Source organism: Eumetopias jubatus, unplaced genomic scaffold (assembly GCF_037043125.1).
Source record: "Eumetopias jubatus isolate StellerSeaLion01/CBP00866 unplaced genomic scaffold, mEumJub1_p1.0 scaffold_6, whole genome shotgun sequence".
In the NCBI taxonomy this organism is placed as follows: Eukaryota; Metazoa; Chordata; class Mammalia; order Carnivora; family Otariidae; genus Eumetopias; species Eumetopias jubatus.
This window is the reverse complement of record NW_028274812.1, coordinates 85679973-85700585: the sequence shown is the minus strand read 5'-3', so window position 1 is coordinate 85700585 and position 20613 is coordinate 85679973. Positions and strand designations below refer to the sequence as shown.

General features: G+C 35.7%; 1 protein-coding gene across 2 annotated transcripts in view; it reads left to right on the top strand.

The window, feature by feature from the left end:
• The window catches only part of FAM135A (family with sequence similarity 135 member A), a 123543-nt gene that overhangs the window by 31896 nt on the left and 71034 nt on the right, over nt 1-20613 (top strand). For both annotated transcript variants that reach the window (XM_088023929.1, XM_028097443.2), the window contains 5 exons: nt 13954-14093; nt 14204-14274; nt 15704-15877; nt 18894-19020; nt 19714-19867. In XM_088023929.1, coding sequence (XP_087880055.1) covers nt 13954-14093; nt 14204-14274; nt 15704-15877; nt 18894-19020; nt 19714-19867 — 666 coding nt within the window. The remainder of the gene's footprint in view (nt 1-13953; nt 14094-14203; nt 14275-15703; nt 15878-18893; nt 19021-19713; nt 19868-20613) is intronic.

The following is a 20613-nucleotide window of genomic DNA, read 5'->3' as shown; positions in this document are numbered from 1 at the left end:
TCAGTAAATTAAAATTTTTTTAATTAATAAAGCTATTAATTAAAAATAATGAACTAGAATGACCAAGGGCAAGAAGGGAAATATCCAAAGGGAAGAAGAGACCTTACAAAAAACCCCTGAATTTATAACTCATCAAGGAAATCTAAGTGCCTACACTTGAATTTCTGTGCTTGTAATACTAACTTAATCTGTAGATAGTGTTTGAGTTTGGATTTGTTCTGCCGCTCGCTAGCAAGTCTTTGTTTTGCCATTTACTAGCTGTTTGGTCTTAAGCAAATTATTCACTTTTTCTGAGCCTTACCTAATCAGTGAATGGAAATAATCCTTGTCTTACAGTGTGTTTGTGAAAATTAATTGAGAAAATTAGGTAAAGAGACCTGGTATAATGCTCAGTAAAATTGCTTCCCTTTGTTATGCCCTCTGTTTCGATCCCAAATTGCCCCAGATCTTAAAAAACTAAAATAAGTTGGACTCTAGATCTCAGAACCAACTTGATTAAGTAAAGATAGTCATGAAGGAGTTGCCCAGCAACCATTTATATGCCTTTTCTCTCTCAGTTCTCAAGAATTAGCCTTACTTATATACAGAATAGCTGAGTGATATGGTTTAACCTTTTTATACCTCCTTTGAGTCTTTTCTTCCCCAGTGAGACAGCTACCTATTACTAGTATAAGGGTTCTGTGATATGTGTAAGAGTGAACTGCATACCTATATTGAAACTACTTTATCACTATGACAGAGAAGACCGAACACAGGCTCTGGGGGCAAACAGCAGTGACATTTGCTTCTGGGTAAATTATTTAAATTATCAGAGCCTTGGTATCTCTAAAACAGATATATTAATCCCTGCCCTATAAAATTGCCTAAAGGATTACTAACAATATACATAAAGCACAGTGCCTGGCACATAGTAAGTGCTCTATAGATGGTAGTTAGTAGTAGTAGTAAAATAAAACTGCTACTTTTTTGTTTTCTTTTTTGTTTAGTGAATAAGTTTAATATATAATGTGTAAATTTAAGGTATACCATGTGTTACTTTGATACATTTACTTACTGTGATTGTTGTTGTAGCAATATTTATTGACATTACATAATTGTAGCACTGTATTGCTGCCTATGTCTGTTATACTGTGCAGTAGATTTCTGTGGGCTTATCTACTGCTCCTTGCAGGTTTGTACTCTTAAACAACATCAGTCTTATCTCCCCACTCCCTCACTTCTATTAACCACATTTTACTGTTTTTTATGAGTTTAACTTTTTTTTTTGAAGAATTCATTTATTATTTGACAGAAAGAGACACAGCGAGAGAGAGAACACAAGCAGGGGGAGTGGGAGAGGGAGAAGCAGGCTTCCCGCAGAGCAGGGAGCCAGATGCGAGGCTCGATCCCAGGACCCCGGGATCATGACCTGAGCCGAAGGCAGACGCTTAATGACTGAGCCACCCAGGCACCCCCTTTTTTTTTTTAAGATTTTATTATGAGTTTAACTTTTTTAGAGTCTACAGATAAGTGATATACATCATTTTTTATTTTTCTGACCTATCTCACTTAGCATAATGTACTCAAGTTCCATCCATGTTGTTGTAAATGGTAAGATAGTCTCCTTTCTAACAGCTGAATATCATTCCATTGTATACGTGTGTGTGTGTGTGTGTGTGTGTATACATATATACACACCACATCTTTTTTATCCATTCATTAATCATTTCCATATCTTGGCTATAGTGAATAATGCTGCAGTAAACATAGGAGTGCATTTATCTCTTTGAAATCTTGTTTTCATTTCCTTTAGCTGTATACCCAGAAGTGGAATTGCTGGATCGTATGGCAGATCTATTTTTAACTTTTTAAGGAAACTCCATATTGTTTTCCATAGTGGTCAGACCAATGTACATTCCCACCAACAGTGTATAGGGTTTCACCACATCTTTGTTAGCATCTGTTGGCTCTTGTCTTCTTGATAATAGGCATTGCAATACATGTAAGGTGATACCTCCTTATGTTGTTGATTAGCATTTCCCTGATTAAATTAGCATTTCCCTTATGTGTTGTTGATTAGCATCTTTTCATATGCCTATTGGCCATTTTGATGTCCTCTTTGGAAAAATTTTTATGTAGTTCTTCTACAAGACTGCTATTTATGAGAAGAAAGGGAAAATTGCATAAAACCTCAAACAATAATGTTTGGGGAAGGTCTTATTGCTTTAAAAAAATATATATACACACACACACACACACACACACACACACACACATATACACACACATACATATACTCTCCACTTTGATAGAAGTTTCACAACTAGATAAGCATTTGGACTAATAAGAAATCAACCCTGGTTGAACCAAAAAGAAATTTCCAAAAAAATAAAGTAATTTCCAGTTATTTGTATTTGGCCAGAGTTTTTCTAAGGCCATCTATTCTGGATAAAATTCTTTGTGTGTACATGTATTCCTACGTACCACCACCCAGTGCTTTTATAAAGGTGATAGCAGTTAAGAACAAATTAATATCAAGAAAAGAGGAGGGCTGGAAATAAAGACTAGCTATCAAAGTAAGGAGGGGTTGTCCCAGTTACTTTGCCTTGGCAGTAGTAAATTGGCCACTTGAAATAAAGCTTCAAATATTTTGACATAGAAGAATCATCTCTTTTTCCCCTATTAGTTGTCTCCTTAAGCTTTTCCCACCCACCAGCTTTTCAGGGGCTTCCTTTGAAACCCATTGAAATATTTTGACAGTTTTGCTGAATTGTTAAGATTTTTCATGATTTGACCCTATCCTACATGTCTAACTTTATTTCCCACCATCTCCTTGTGGTCTCCCTATAAAACCACTTCCATTTTCTCAAATTTGTTGGGTTCTAACTTACCTCATATTTTGTGCATGTTTTCCCTACCTCATTATCTCCTTTTTTAAGCCATAGATAACTCCCAGTGAGAAGTTTTCTCTGCTATGTTTCGTAGCACTTTCTATAAATATCTTTTACCTCTTAGCATGTTATATTTTTTATTATTTTATTATAATACAACCAAACATCAAGAATCATTAAAGAAGAATGCTTTTTAAAAATGAGGAAAATTTAAAGAAATACACAGCTAGAGACGATTCATTTTATGTCACTAATCCATTACTGTTAACAGTAACTGAATAACCTCAATAATCATGAAGGAAAAACTCACCATAGAGTTAGAGTTTTCAATAAACCCTGCATAACTCATGAAACTTGAGTCCATTTGGCCTTACAAGCCTCCATTTTACTTTACCTAGATTCAGTAGTTTCTTTCTGTCACTGCCATTATTTGTCTTTTTACCTGGCATAACAGATAGTGGTAATTACATTGGCATTTGCTTTGGCCTCCAAAATAGGGAGTTAAGAGATTATCACATTGTAGTGCAATTATTTGCTTGAATGTTTCTATTCAAACTAGATTGGGAACTCTGAAAACAAGGGCAGCGTTCTTATTTATGTTCCTATCTCTTAGTTCCCAATATTTTAGTAAGCTTAATTAAGTTACAGTTGAATGAATGCTCACTTGTTCACAAAATAAATAACAGATATCAATGCCAGCTCTTTAACCAAAGGAAATGGAAATGCAAGATGGTGATAGGAATAAAATATAAAATATAAATTATTGTGACTTAATATAGGTGTTTGTAGGCCTCTATCACAGGTCTCTAAAAGTGTAGATCTGATGTTTGGGTTAGCAGATAACTGATAGGCAAAGTGAAAATAGAGTTCTTTCAACAAGGAGTTAGGGCACTAAATTAAGAAGTTAGGTGAAAGTTCAAGTTTTTGATAAATACTTGCTGAGGGCCCATTATGTGTAAGATGTAGTACTCACTCCTAAATTAAAGCAATGAAAAAGATATATGTGGTTCCCAACCTCATGGATGGAGGTTATCATCTAGTAAATATTAAAAAGCAGAGAAGGTTTCAGATTCAAGACAATAAACGGACTATACACATATGTTTGGATCTTTTTGTTTCTAAGACTCTTTGCTAATAGCAATATAAAACACAGAAAGGAATAGCAAAATAGTTCAATAAGTTTTTGTAGGACGGAAAACAGAAGTGAGCGCTGAACTGCCTTTTGGGACACCTTCCCCCAGGGATTTCAGGAAGGTACAGAGATGAAGGGAAGTAAGAGTGGGCCTGAAAACAGGGATTAATTAAAGGTCTGTAACCAGATCAGCTATGGTAGTTGGGCATCCCAGCCCCAACTGCAGAATGTCAGGAAGATTAGTATTTACCTTAGGACCAAAACCTCAGGACTTTTCTCTAAGTAAATTAGCATGGAATATTAACATATTAACACTTAAAAGTAAAGCACTTATTCTTTTGTGTATGTGTTTGGTAAAAAGCAAATAACATGAAATCTACCCTCAGCAAATTAAGTGTATAGTACAGTGTTGCTAACTGTGTGCATATTGTTGTCAGCAGATCTCTAGAACTTTTTAACCTTGTATGACTGAAACTCTGTACCATTGAATAGCAGTTCCTCATTTCTCCCTCCTCACAGCCCCTAGTAACCACCATTCTACTTTCTTTGATAAGTGTGACTTTATTAGATTACTCATATAAGTAGAATCATGCAGTGTTTGGCCTATTTCACTTAGCAGAAGTCCTCACAGTTCATCCATATGTTGTAGTATAGAATTTTCTTCTTCTTTTTAAGGTTAAAAATATTCTATTATATAACTCATTTTCTTTACCCTTTCATCTACTGATGACATCTAGGTTGTTTCCACCACTTGGCCATTGTGAATAATGTGGCAATGAACATGGAAGTGCAGATATGTCTTCGAGGTCCTGTTTTCAGTTCTTCTAGATAAGTACCGAGAAGTGTAATTCCTGGATCATATGATAGCTCTGTTTTTAATTTTTTGAGGAACCTCCCTACTGTTTTCCATATTGGCAACACCATTTTACATTGCCACCAACAGTGTACGTGGGTTCCAGTTTCTCCACAAGTGCTGACCCTGTACATAATGCTATATGAAGTAAGAGATATGTGAGACATGGACCTTGCCTTCAAGAAGTTTCTTTTTCTTCTTCAGATTCTCTTCCTTTCCATCTTCATTTGACTAACTCTTTTTTATAGTTTCAACTCGAATGCTATATTGTCCACAAAGCCTTTCCTGAGTTCACAGACTAGGTTTACCCTCGTAAGATAACATAGCACTCTATCCTCTGTCATGCTCAGCACAGATGTAATTTACAGAATTAGATGAGGGCAAGGAAAGAGGTCTTTTTTGTTTTCTTTGGTTTGATCTACTTAGCTTAAAACAATGCATGGCACAGAGTAACTGTACAATAAATACTTAAAAATTTTTTGTGAAATGTGTCATACATTTTTTGAAGATCATATAACATATTATTTTATTAAATAATAAAATGAGTACCCAAATATCCAACCCTTCATTTAAGAAATAGAACATTACTAGTACCATAAAAGACTCCTGTATACCCCTCCTAATTTTTGTGTTAATCATTCTTTTGCTATCTGAATAGTTTTATCACCTATGAGTGTTACCCAAGTATATATCCTGGGTGGCTCGGTCGTTAAGTGTCTGCCTTCGGCTCAGGTTGTGATCCTGGAGTCCTGGGATCGAGTCCCACATCGGGCTCCCTGCTCAGCAGGAAGCCTGCTTCTCCCTCTCCCACTCCCCCTGCTTGTGTTCCCTCTCTTGCTGTGTCTCTCTCTGTCAAATAAGTAAATAAAATCTTTTAAAAAATATTTTTAAAAAAGTATATATCTGGTCGAGTATGGAAAAACTGAGTATTAAGTACAAACCCAGTGTGTAAGAAAGGTGCAGTATCACTACTATTAAAAGAGGACTCCCAGAAGAAAAGCTAAGTAGAGTCTTTGGGTTATACTATGTTTCTGTATAGATAAAAAGTTTTAAGACTCCCCTTTGGGGAAGTTAGTGGGCAAGGTCAGGAGTGAATTGTGTGAAATTTAGAGCTCACCACATTCAGGGCTTCTGGTAAGGTTGTAATGTGATGAAGTATTAGATATCCAACACATGGAGTAGGCTGGTTTACATCTAAACAACATTTAGCTTTTCCTCCTTCAACTCTTAGGAGTAGGTCAAAGCAGAAAACTGTGCAGTAAAAAGAGTGCCCTCTCATGATCTAGTCAAGAGGGAAGAAACTTCATCAGTGCACCCTTGACAAATCAAGCAGTGAAACGAGTCTGGCGAAGTGTTTATTCTTTTTTTTTTTTTTTTTAAAGATTTTATTTATTTATTTGACAGAGAGAGACACAGCAAGAGAGGGAACACAAGCAGGGGTGTGGGAGAGGGAGAAGCAGGCTTCCCATGGAGCAGGGACCCTGATGCGGGGCTCCATCCCAGGACCCTGGGATCATGACCCAAGCCAAAGGCAGATGCTTAATGACTGAACCACCCAGGCGCCCCAGCCGAGTGTTTATTCTTAGAATAAAATGGTACCAAGGCAGTAAGAATTTTTCAGATGACAGACCTCAACATATCTATTTGTTGAGGCTCACAATCCAATATTTATTAGTCATGTTCTATAAGGCAGGAGATTCTTTGGAATCTTCCTTCACCATCTTTGTAGGGATTCCCTTTGCCTCTCTTCCGCAGTATATCTATTTACCAACACCTGTTTTTCTTTCTTGGTTTATTCTCATTTTGGTAGGGCCTGTTTCAATATCTTGTTGAGAAAAGTGGCATAGGAACTTTTTGAAACATGTCTAAAAATGTCTTTATTCTCCTCTTGTTTGAAAATTTAGCTAAGTATAGAATTCTAGGTTGGAACTCTCTTTTCTTCAGAAACCTGAAAATATTGTTCGATTGTCTTTTGGTTTGTAGCATTACTGTTGAGAATTCCAAAGCCATTCTGATTGTTGACTCTCTATATGACCCTTTTCCCCTTTCAGGAATCTTGTAGAATCTTCTCTTTGTTTCTAGTGTTCTGATGTCACATAATGTTGTACCTTGGGTCTCTGAGTACTCATTGGGCCCTTTTAATCTGCAAACATGTTCTTCAGTTCTGGGAAATTTTCTTATTTTGTTGATGATTTTCACCTATCTACTTTCTCTGTTCTTTCCTCCTGGAACTTCTGTCATTCAAATAGTGGATCATCATCACTGGTTCTCTTAATTTTTAGTTGTGTTTTTTTTTTCTCGTTTTTTCCATTTCTGTCTGTCTTCTGTACTTTCTATTGTACTTATTTCTCCAACTTTAATCCCTTTATGAGCTTTTTGCTTTTGTTGTTTCTCCCTTTTTTACCTTTCCCTCTGTCTTCCTCCTCTCTTTCCTCGTTTTCCTCCTTACCTTTGATCCCTTCTCCTTTTCTCTTAAAATCCAAATGTTCTTGTTTTCTGAGTGTTCCTCTACCATAGCAACATTTTCTTGTTTCATGAAATGCAGCATCTTTTCTCTAAGAACAGTATTGATAGGCTTTTAAGGGTTTTTTTTCTACAAGTTTTTTTTTCTTTTTTGTTTTGGTCTCTAACTGGCATGGTAGAAGCTTTCTTCTGGTGTCTGATAGTCCTCAGTTGTATATACATGACTGAAAGGAAAGTTAATTGGAAGTTCTGAGAGCATACCTGGGACTTGTCTCTTTGACCTTTGCATAGGGTGATGTTGGTGAGCCATTTGCTAAGGAATCTTTGAAGTCAGTTGTCTATAGATCTTATCTATTATAATAGATCCATATAATATCTATTATAGATGTATTGGGTTGGTCAGATTCCATGTGCCAAGAAATGTGAAGAATCTGAGATTTTATTCTATATATTGTTGAAAATAATTCTTCATGGTTTCTCAACGTTTCTGTACATCTTGTGAACAGAGACACTGAAGGACTTGTGTTCCAAACTAACTTTTTAAGGATGTTTGTATAAGTGAGGAGCTTTGGAAGATATAGATAGTTTGTTGGTCTGGAGCACAAACTAGATTTGTTTACTGTACAGTATAATAAAGATAATGTCTCCCTCTAGTTCAAAGATTAGACAGGTTTTCTTATAGCCCCTTATAAAAGATTAAGGTTTCCTAAGCTTAGAGTTTCCTCTCTTGTGACCTAAAACACACTGTACGCATAGCATCCACTAGGGCTTGCCTCTGTGTCACCCCCATGGAACTTGGGGGAATAAGGACAGGGGGAACCGCTGTGATCATGCAGCTCATGCTGCTTGCTGTGCTATAAGTAACAAAGCCCTTTGTCTCTGACCCAGAAGTCTCCTGTCTTCCAGCACCCATGAAATTGTGGCCGGCTAGCTTGTTAGCTTGCAAATAGGATAAAATCTTAGATTCCTTACACTTCTTGAAATGCCAGAGAAGATGTTTTCTATTTCCTTCCTGGAGAGTAAGAATCTAACTGCCAGCCTCTGGAAACCCAGTAGAGGAGGAGTTCTTTGTATCTCTGCATTCAGTAGTCAGTATGCCTGTGTTCATATATTCATGCTTTCAGTTTTGTCACATGACTTCAAGTTCAGAGGGCCTTTGTTTTATCTTCTCCATGGAAAAAACCTTTAGGCTTCTGTGAAGGTGAACAAGGGACAGCAACCTAGTGGCATATAGTAGAGGAGAGGACATATGAATCTCTTCTGTTCTTTTCTTTTTAAAACTGCTACCTTTCTTACTCTCTTTTCTCTTTACTTCGTAGAACTTACTACCTTGAAACATAGTGTATCATTTACTTATTATTTTTATTCTTTATCCCCCCTCCCATTAGGTCAGAGATTTTTATTTCTTTATTTTGCTGTATGCTCCAATACCCAGAAAATGACTGTTATGGCACATAATAGGTATTCAGTCAACAAATATTTATGGATATTGTTGATTGGATGAGTAAATGATTGAGTAGGAGGAACTTGCATATCTTTTGCCCATTGCTCCTGATTTGAGAATAAAATTAAAGAGTCATTGGCTCATCTTTTTAAAAGCTTTAAGTATTGATATTAATTGAGGATATAGGTAATTTTCACAGAAGGTTAACTGTTGTCTTTCCAAAGCAATTTAGAATAATGTATTTTGTACACAGTTTCTTATTCCTGTGTTAGAATCCCTTTTAGGGCATTTCTAATGGCAGTGTTCCCTTTTTCTGTTGGAATATTTCTAGCCTTCTCACTCAGTAAATATTGGATATAGCTTATTGGTAGAGACAATGAAGTTGACTAAAAAATTACTAAAAAGGGATAGGCCATGACATAGGAGCAAAAACAGTGTAATGTCCAGGTAGCCAAATTAAAGAAGTGTTTCAAGAGTGAGAATATGTGTAACTATTTCTGATGCTGATTATAAGTCAAGTAAGATGAGGTCTGAGAATTGACTGTTGTAATTAGCAAAGCAGAAGACATTAGTGGTCTTACTAAGAGCAGTTACATGTGCCAAAACCTATTTAACATGTGAATTAATTATTGTTGTGTAAGAATTTACCCCCAAACTTGATTTAAAACAAACAGTATGTCATAGTTTCTTTGGGTCTGGAATCCAGAAGTTGTTTAGCTGCTTGCCTCTGGCTCAGGGTCTCTCAAGAAGTCTGTTACTTCTGCTGTATTCACACAAATCAACCCTGGGACTCTGTTGGAGGAATTGTATAAGGATGTGGTACCAGGAAGTGAAACTCACTGGGAGCCATCTTGGAAACTGGCTGTCACAAAAATGGTCTAAAGGCAGAATGAGAGGGGATGAATTATAAACATTGAATACCAAAAAGTCTTTTAAGGAGTTTTGCCAGAAAATGGAACAGAGAAATAGGGAATTTGTCCAGGTATATCTGTAGGTAGATGTAGTAATGGAGCTTAAAGAACTTCTCTGATTATTTTCTCATGAAATAAGAACCAGGGTTCTCAGTTGAGACTGAAGGATAGAAAATAACTTACAAAATAGTCATCTAGGAATGTGGAGAGAAAGTGGATTTGGAAAATATAATATGATTGCTAAGCAGCACCAAGGGTCTACTCGAGATTAGTGATCATGAATTAAAGTATAGACAGTCAGAAGAGTTGTGCATTTTTCCCCAGCTACATTCAGCTTGTGGGTACAAGTATGTATGTGGGTACAGGGCAGGAAGTTAGATTTATAAAAGTTGAGATTTATCTAGCCAGATATGAGAAAGCAAATTGGGATCTATGCAAGGATGAGTGATAATGATGAAGTATGGAATTTAAGATGGGTAAGGAGCAAAGGGAGATCTTGAGAGAAAGTACAGGGATTGCAAAAAAGAGTGTAGGATTCATGGGATCTATTAAATGGGGTCAAAAGATTGTGGTATTAGAGAGAGTAAGCTGGAGAGAGGCTATTGATTGAACTTTAAATTACAGAGGGATTGCAGTCAATGGTAATGTAAAAGTCTAGGGAATGACTATAGGAATGAGGAGCTAAGGAAGGCTAGAAGGCAAGAACACTTAAGGAGAGGAGAAAGAGAACCTAGGAGGTGTGATGGCTAGAGTAGTTTTGGAGAAAGTGACCTTGAGTTAGGAAATAAAGCCTTCAAGAAATGAGGGCTTTCAGGGTTTGTAGTGACTGCAGACATGAATGAGACAGTGAATGATACTGTCCAAGAGATTCAAAGCTGGTGGTAGGGTGGTTTTAGAAAGGAGAGACCAAGGGTGTTTAAAAGCATCAGTAAGGAATAAAGGACCTCCAGGTCCAGTAGTAGTAGGAGTGTAGAAGCCCGCACTTGAGAGGGCTATGCTGGAGCAGCATCCTTAGGAAATCAGTAGCAAAAACTTACGGTTTTTGAGGCAGCAGATTCTAATTTCACATTACCTGGGTGCTTTAAAAACAATCTACTTTCCGTTGAGGGAAATTTCTTCCCCTTCTCAGCTCTTCTCTGAAATATTATGGAAGTTAAGTTTCTGATCTACTTCAAATTGGTTTTCTTTCTACTTGGTTTCCTTTGAGATATTTGAGAACTGTCTCAAACTTAGGAAAAATTGTACATGTGGTATAAATAACTTTTTTTCTTGAACCATTTAAGAGTAATTTGCCAACATGATGCTCCATCATCCCCATATACTTCAGTATCTATTTCCTCCAAACAGTAACATTCTCCTACGTAATCCCAATAAAATCAAGAAATTAATGTTGATACATTACTACCATCTATCCTCAACCCATTCAAGTTTTGCTAGTTGTCCCAGTACAGTCATTTATAGAAGAATGATCTAGTTCAAAATCATAGATGGTAATTAGTTGTTATGTCTCTTTAGTCTCCTTCATTATGGAACAGTTCCTCAGTCTTTTTTTTACTTCCATGACGCTGAAACTGGTAAAGACTATAATCCTTTTAATCTGTAGAATGTCCTTCAATTTGCATTGCTCTGTGATTTCCTCATGATTAGATTCAGGTTATGCATCTTTGACAAGAGTATCTCCGAAATGATACTATATGTTCTTCTCATTATATCCTAGTAGGTGGTACATTTATTTGTCACATTAGTAATGATGTTAACTTGGATCATTTGATGGTCTTCTCAGACTGCTCCACTGTAAACTTACTCTTTTTCCCTTCAAAGATCTGTTTTTTTTTTCATTCATTCATGTGTACATCCATACAGACTTAAGAATTTCTGTATTATTCAATGGATATCAATCAATTACTATCATAATTTATTTGATGCTCCGTTCATCCCCAGAATGACCAGGGGTAACCTCTTCAAGCTAGCTTCCATGTCCTTTTGATGTGTCCCCTCATTCTTTTAGCACTTCTTTACTTTCTGGTATGAAAAGATGATCCAGACTTCTCTTGTCCTATCTGTGCCCCAACTCTAGAGTCAACCATTTCTCCAAAAGGTCTGTTCCTTTAATGGAAAATAGTATTATGAAACCAATATTTGTGGCTGTGTTGCTCTCAGGCCCTTTGAGTGGACAGAGCTAGTGAGCACATGTATATACACACACATATTTACACATGCATATACAAATTCACACCTGTCTTTATCTAAATATACTGCGAATACCATGAGTTCACATCAGTATTTCTAATTCCAGTCCAGTACCACAGGATTCATTTTGTATTTATATCTACTTTCCATATGTGTATATCCTTTCTATGAAAGATTTCAGTGAGAAACCTGACCCTCATTATCCTTAATATATTTTCTTATTTGATCGATCTCTCATGTATGCCAGTCTCTTGTCACTGCTCCCTCTCCCTCAGGATGCTCTCCTTACACTTCCTGGGCTTCAGCACCTCATGCCAGGTTACTTCTCTGTGTGGATACTCTTCTCAAACCCACTTAAACATACTAAGTCTTTGTGCCAGGAGTTCCTACTGTAGGGATGTTGGGGGATGTTGGCCTCACCTTACTTTGCCTCCATGAGAGTGTATCAGGCTGCCACTGCTGACACCCACCCTCACCACCATCATCCTTTTTGGACTCCTGTGCCTTGTCCCTGCCTGCCCTCTGCAAGGACAACCTCACCTAATTTGGGCTCCAGCATTGTCCCCCCTCCCCCCGCAGCCTTAGGTGTTCTCCCATGTGGTCGCCCTTTTCATCTTGCTTGGGCTCCCAATACCTCACCCTAAGTCACCCCTCTGCCAGGATTGCCCTCTTCATCCTACACAGGCTCTGACATAAGGCAACTACTCCATATGGACACCTCCTTATTCCATTTAGACTCTGGCATCCCACTCTCTGCTCCCTGCTCTGTAGAGGTGCCCACCTTATTTAAATGTTTAAATTCCACCTGGTTGTAATGACCTGATACGAACAACCTGGATGGAGGTAAACCAATCTTTACAGGTAAAGGGCACAGTCTTCGACAAGACTGAACTCACTTCAGACATAAGGTCACACTCCAGGGGTCCACAAACTACCCACATTTCTGATTAGATGGCTACAAATTCAGGGTTCTTATTACCCTTCAGGTTTAGTAAGTCACTAGAACACACAAAACTCGGGAAAGCACTCTACTTATTATTATGGTTTTATTATAGTGAAGGGATACATAACAGAGCCAGCCAAAAGAAGAGATGCATAGGGCAAGGTCTGGGAGGTTCCCAGATTTGTGAAGCTTCTGTTGTTCTCTCCCCAAGGAGTCAGGATTCATTACCTTCCCAGAAAGTTTGTATGTGGAGTATTGCCAATCAGGGAAGCTTACCTGATGAATCATTACTCAATCTCCAGCTCCCTTCCCTCTTACTGGAGGTTGGGCTTACATCATGTGTCTCAAGCCCCACTTTTCTAGTCACATAGTTGGTCTGGTGTGGCCAGCCCCCATCCTGAGACATCTCCTTACCATAAACTGTCTGGGCCCATCATGAATAAACTCCACTACCACCATGACCATGACCACCCCCGCCCTCCCAGCCTTAGGTGTTCTCCCATGTGGTTTCCTGTCCTGGGAAATTCTAAGGATTCAGAGGCCACTTCCAAGGAATTGGGACAAAAGCCAAACAAATTCTTTATTCCAAGGGATTAGAGGTTACCACTCAGCAAACAGGACAGTGGCCAATCAAATGCTTTACTGTGCATCTACGGGAAACTAAATTGCTTCCTTCTGCGTTTACAGATCAGTTATTCCTTTTAAAATATCTACCTTGAGGGGCTCCTGGGTGGCTCAACTGGTTAAGTGTCTGCCTTCAGCTCAGATCATGATCTCAGGCTCCTGGGATTGGTTGGGCTCCCTGCTCAGTGGGGAGTCTGCTTCTCCCTCTGCCCCTCTCCCCGTGCTTGTGCGCTCTCTCTCTCAAATAAATAAATAAAATCTTTTTTAAAAATCTACCTTGACATTTCCTCATGTACCTTCTCAGATTAAAATAAATTGTACAACAATTTTATAGTGGTTATCATGTACTTATTCATTTTTTATATAGAAATCATTAAACTTTCAGAAATGTTCTAATACTGTTAAAGAAAATGATAATGGCATTGGGGTAATTAATCAAACTTATAGTATAATTTAAAGTATTAATTTACTGGTATTATATTTTTCCTTTTTACCTGTCAGTGACATATCTTATCTGTTTTAGGTATGACTTTAGCCTTTCCAGCTTCAGTTCATGATTCTCTGATTTGCAGTAAAACGTTTCAAATTCTATATAAAAATGAGGAGGTTGTTTTAAATGATGTCATGATCTTCAAAGTTAAAATGTTGTTGGATAAAAAAAAGGTAAACATTTCTTCATATATATTTAGATAAATATTTTTTGTAGAGCCTCAAAACATATTTCTAACTTTCTGTAAGTATTCAGAAAACCTTATATTGTAATTTCTCTTCAGATTGAAGAAACCCTTGAAGAAATGAATTTTTTGTTATCCTTGGATCTACACTTCACAGATGGAGATTACTCGTAAGTAGGCTAGTCAAACAATTAAAAATCTTTAGTTTCTCATAACTGCTATCTATTCCCCATTTTCTTGTTAGAATTTAGCCTCTCCCTTTCTTGTTTACTTGAACTACTTCTGTCTAATTGTGGAGTCTGATGAGAGTAGTTAGGCCTACTCTTTTGTACCCATGTCAATTCCATGAGCCCCAGTTAGCAAATCAGACAAGTTGAAGAAATATGAAACAATTTCCTAGACTGTAGAAACTCCACTGTTGATATAATACCACTACGATGAAACATTTAAATATAACTGAACTCTCTTTCACTGTATCACTGACCATCTTTCTTATGGTATGAGTGATGCCATCTTTAGGCAGGACTCTTGATATTTAGAGAGTTTTCAAGACTGATGACCTTTATACTTTGCAGTTGTTTCTAGTTCATTAATTCCTAGAGCCCTTGAGGAAGTTTTAGCACTGGCTACTCTGAACTTGTTCACACATCTGGACATGCAGTCATATATTTTAGGGACACACTGTGCTTGTGTTCATTTAAAACAAGAATCAGAGATTTAACAATTTTATTGTTGTACTTTTTTTTCTCATTTCAAGCGTACTTGTAGAAGTACTTCTTGAAAATTATTTATAAATTTAGATAACACTTGTAGGATAAATGACTAAGCAGTTACCTCTTGAACCATCTACTTGAGATGTCCTCTTTACCATCAGGGAGGAATAAGAATTTTTTATGTGGTAGCTACTGCTCCTCTGTAATACTTGCTTATTACAAAGAATTCCTTAAGGGATTCAATTTTAAACCAAGTCAGAATTTTGTAAATGAAGTAAGCTGAAATAAGTAAGTAGTTTGTTAACTGTAGGTATTTATAATGTATGTATGGGTTAAAATACATACACACATGCACACAAACACACTTGGAAATCATTCTCATAACATTGTTTTAATTTTTTATATGTATAAATCTAATAACAGACTATCTGTAATCAAATATCTACTAGTTGCTTGCTTTCGAGCAGCACTTAATAACAAAGTTTTGTACAATGAAAAATAATTTTAACTATCTTTTTGGGATTTATTACTATAGGATTTGATCTATGTTATACTGCAACCTTATAATGAACAGTATTCCCTATGGAATAAAATTTAGTAAAAGAGTAATTCCTAAACTATCAAAAAGGACTCATTTTATAGGGACATTAGTGAAAAAACAGTCTATGTCATGGACTGGTAGAAAACTAAAGGTAAGATCTGGTTATTTCCTTATATAGTTCACATTTTTGTCTAAGGCAAATGTGATGCTTTAAAAATTCTCATTTTAAGTTTTAAAAAAGTAATTAAGTAACTAAGCGTTTGATAATTTAAACTACTCTGCAAAATATTAGCCTTTACTAAATATGCCATACATACATATATGCAAATATGTTGCTTTTTCTAGGGCAGATGATCTGAACGCCTTGCAACTAATAAGTAGCCGAACATTGAAGCTGCACTTTAGCCTCCATAGAGGCCTTCATCATCATATTAATGTTATGTTTGATTATTTCCACCTTTCTGTTGTGTCCGTTACAGTCCATGCATCATTGGTTGCACTACACCAGCCACTAATAAGGTAAATTTAACCAATACTCTGGTCCTTATTAATGTCTTATCTTTTATTTTATAGTGAAAACATATACTTTGATAAAGATAATTGAAGTAATAAGGAATTTCTAAATTTATAAATATTAAATAAATGCTTTCATTTTATACTAGAGTAATAAAATAGCATTTAAGAGCATGGGAACATTAGATTGATAACTCTTTTAATACCGAAATATAAAACAATCTTTGTCAAATAAACTGACCAAGAAAAATAATGCAGTCTGGAAATAACCGTACAGCATTGTTTAGTCTGTACCTGTGTTTTTAAGCAATACTATACTATGTTCATGCTCTGAAAAAGTATATTAGTTTTTTCTGTTTCTTTGTCTCTTGCCTGGATCACCTAATTTTTTCTTAAATCTGTGCTATACAATAATTCTTGTTTCCTAAGTCATTAATCAATTTTGTGGATCTTTACTAATAAGGTTTTTAAACTATAACATGTACCATTTTAGCTTAAAGGTACATAATATTCTAGATTATAATAAATGCGTTAAGATAATTATTTTTTCTGCCCACTTCCATAGGGAGATGGATTGTCTTTCATTATGTGAGAATACATTTCAAGCTCTTCAGTTTTTTACAATATAATATCATCCTTTTGTGGTATGGGCAGCAGGTGGACACTTTGAAAATCAGTAACTTATGAAAAGACTCCAAATTAATTTGATTTCTGAACTGTCTACAGTTTTTGTCAATTCCAATTCCAACAACTGATACTTGGGGTGCTGCTTCAGGGTTATAATGTTAAACTGACTTATCAGAAAAACTAAGTAGGTAATTCTGTATAATTACCCTCAGAATTTATAGAACAATACAATTTAACATACTGCCCACAAGTAACAGCTTCCTGTGGCACGTATCCTTACATTGTTTTAAAAACTGTTAGAACCTCTTCCATTGTGTTGTTGCATGGTTTGAGAGCACAGGGCCAGGAAGAAGTCTTTCTCCTAATGACTTGCTTTGCTTTCCTTATTCTATAGTTAGATCTGTAACTGATTGTTTTGCTGTCTTTGTCTTACCTTGTAAGCCTTTGAGAGCTTATTCTCGGTTGCTATAACTTTTGTACGGGCAAGTGTTTCTATTATATAATTTTATTATAAACTTCAAAAAAATTTTAGATGTTAATTGAATACATTAATATGTAATAACATAACTGAATGAAACTTCTTTGATAAGAAAGTGGCTTTTTTGAAATAAAACTTTCAAGTAAGTTGTATACAGTATTACTTTTTTTTAATTACATGTTAGGTTTTAATGCTAGAAGTTTATTGATAAAATACATTTCTTTAGTTTTCTGAATCTCTTGTAATTTCAATAAGAATCGTAACTGAACTGTCTGATCCGTTCCTTTTTCTTTATAACACTGGCTTAGTTTCTCTTCTGAGAAGTGTACAAACAATTCACAGAGGTTGGCTCAGTTATTCATGTTGCTTTCTAAGGCCGGGACTAGAGTTAGTGATATTTACATCACTAATCCTAGTGAGTTAAATGTGTGCTTCCTCTTGCAATGCAGCAGTTTTTGCCACAGACTAGTAGGAGAAAAAGACAGCTCATCTGCTAGAGACCGTCTACTGGAAGAAGACATTTTTGGCTCAGAATTAGAAGCCAAGAGGATTAACTGTTGGCTCTGGTTAGTGACTGGGAAAGACACCGAGGTGCTGCAGCAGCTGAGGTTGCTGTGCTTACCTAGCTGCCACGGGCCTTCACATCCCCTCTCTTGCGGCTAGAACCTCACCATGAAAGCAGCAGCATCTTTCCCTGCCTTTTTCCTTGCCTGTAAATGAGAGTTTGGAGAAGGGAAGCAAGGAAAGGGTAAAGAAGAGCTTTTTGCGGTGCATGCTGGTAGAGGGGTCATGTTAAGGGTAACATTCCTCACTATTCTTTGACAAGTTTTTCCTGAAGTTTTATTATAGATGGATTTTTTTTTCTTCTAAACAAAATGAAAAAATATTTTACATTATCATCTTTTTAAATGTTTTTATTTAAAACAATTTCTATGATCAACCCAACTACAGACCTTAAATCAATTATTTATAATAAGTGTCACCCCACAGAAGACTTCTTTCTTTCCTTGTGTTTTTACATGACCTGTTTTTATATTTGAACTTTAAGTACAACTTTTATGACTCAATTCTGAAAAACACATTGCAGTAAGTATAATTTACTGTTGACTTGCACCTCCCTTCTTTGCTGGGATATTGGATATTTAAGTTTTGCAAAGCAAATTGATTTTGCAAATGAAGACTGCTTTCTGCTTGTGGCAAAATTGATTTACTTTCCTGTCTTTTCCCTTTTGCCAGACTGCCAAACTGTCCAAATGCTTTGGCCTACTTACAATTAGTCAATACTTTATCTCAAAATTGTATCTGATTTTAAACATTCAAACAATATGCTTATTGTATAGAATTTTTGGTATATTGAGTGTAATGTTGATACTAACAGCAGTAGTTTGTATAATATGGGATTGAGACAGTACCTTGAACTACTTGAAGATTGTCTTAATAGAGTTCATAGACTTGTAGTAAAGAGAAAGGAAATACCTTCTTTTTGAGAAATAGAGAACAAGTAGATTTAGTAATTTTTATGTGGGAAGCTCTTTATTTCTGTAAGTAGAATCCATATATGATTGTTAAGTTTATAAACTTGGTGCCAGTTCTGACAGTCCAGTATTTCCAAATTAAAGCTTGGTCCTCATTTGTCATTTAGCTACTCTGGATCCCACAGTTTTATCTTTAGAATTCTTTGAGACTTCCTGAAGCTCAGTTATGGAGAGGTTATCTCAGGCATCTAGTCTTAGTTTTTTATATATTCATTGTCTTTTCCTAATTATTCCAATTATTTAAAGGAAAAATTTAAGAATACTTTAGAAATTATAACCTTGCAAAGCCCTTGCTCTTTATTCTTATAAGATTTTCTTTTGTAAACATTTAACATTCAAATAGACTATTATGACAATACTAATGTAATACTTATTCCTCCAGCTTTCCTCGCCCTGTGAAGACTACTTGGTTAAATAGAAATGCACCAGCACAAAACAAAGATTCTGTGATTCCTACTCTTGAAAGTGTGGTCTTTGGTATTAACTACACAAAACAGTTATCACCAGATGTAAGAACTGATACATTTATATATCCTTTTTTCCGTCTTATTTTAAATGAAGTGTTTTTAAGTGTTTCACCTGTGAATGTGATGTTTATTTATTAATTATTTGAGCTCAGCAACTTACAGATCTAGTTAAATATGATCTTAATTAAATTGGTTGGTTCCAGTTGTTTATTATGAAAACTACCCTGATACTTAAAGATTTACCAGATTTAATGGGTAGAGATCTTTGACAGCCAGTGTCTTTTTAAACTTGTTACTATCACCTCTTACTCCCTTAACAGAACTGGTAGAATCACTCCAAAGGAGCTTGTTAAGATTAGTTGCCAGAATTGAGACCCAGCTTGTAGTACAAGTACAACCTATTCCCTTGGAAGGAAAGGGGCTTTCACTGTAAAAGTAGAGTATCTGTCCCTCCAGTGCAAATGGAATTTGAATCTCAAATTTTCAAAAACCATAATTTAATCTGCTTGTTTTAAAAGCCCAGTGTAATTGAAATTATTTGAGTCACATTTGCATGTTTAAATTACTTGTATGTATAAGAGCAACTCCCTACAATATTGCTGATTATTTTATGTTTTAGAATAACTAATTAATAAATGCTTAGGATTTTTTCCTTTATTTTTCTAAGTTTCAAGTGTAATATATTTAGATTTTTGGTAACTAACACTTTATATCCCAAATCTATTCTTTATTTAGGGTTGCAGCTTCATCATTGCAGACTCCTTCCTACATCATGCCTATCATTTTCATTATACACTTTGTGCCACTTTGCTGCTAGCCTTCAAAGGATTGCACAGCTACTTCATTACGGTAACAGAAGAGATTCCCTCTTGTCAGAAACTAGAACTGGGTATGTTAAAAGTAGCCAGACCTAACCTATAGTTCAAGTCTTCTCTTCATTCTCATTTTGCTAGTTAGCAGCTTTGCCATAGTTTCTCTGTACTAAAACTATAATGTTTGTATGCTTCACTTTTACTTCTCTCTTAATTCCATCTGTTTTGACTCTTGATAATTACTTTCTGCAATTAAAAATTTTTTTTTATGATATTGAGAAATAACTTCTTGGTGCTAAGTTTGGAATGAGTCTTTTGATAGATTTTTCAAAAATATATGTCAATATACTGCTCCTGTTAAAATATAACCAGAAAGCATACTAGAAAGCAAATGTTGTAATTATCTACAGAATCATAGAATCATGGGAAAATAAACTAAATCTGTGCTTCCAGATATTTAACAGTCTAAGCAGATTGTAGGTACTTGGAACATTTTTATATACATTTGGTTTTAAGTGATCTCAGATCTTAGTTCTTTTATTTCACTTTAGAGAATAATAACATTACTCAGTTTTAACATTTTGAAATTTATTTAAATAGCTAAAGGAATCAATCTTGGTTTTAATCCAGCAGTAATATCTGCATATATGTTACAGTACACAATAAAAAATCCTATTGCCTTGATTTTGTGTACCATTTGTAGTTTGCAAAATGCTTTTGTACATATTTTGCAAAAGATAAATTTTTGGGATTAGCAAAAATAAGTTTTTATTCAGACCTTTTGTAATAGTTTAATAAGCTTTTCTTTTCAAACATCAGCTAG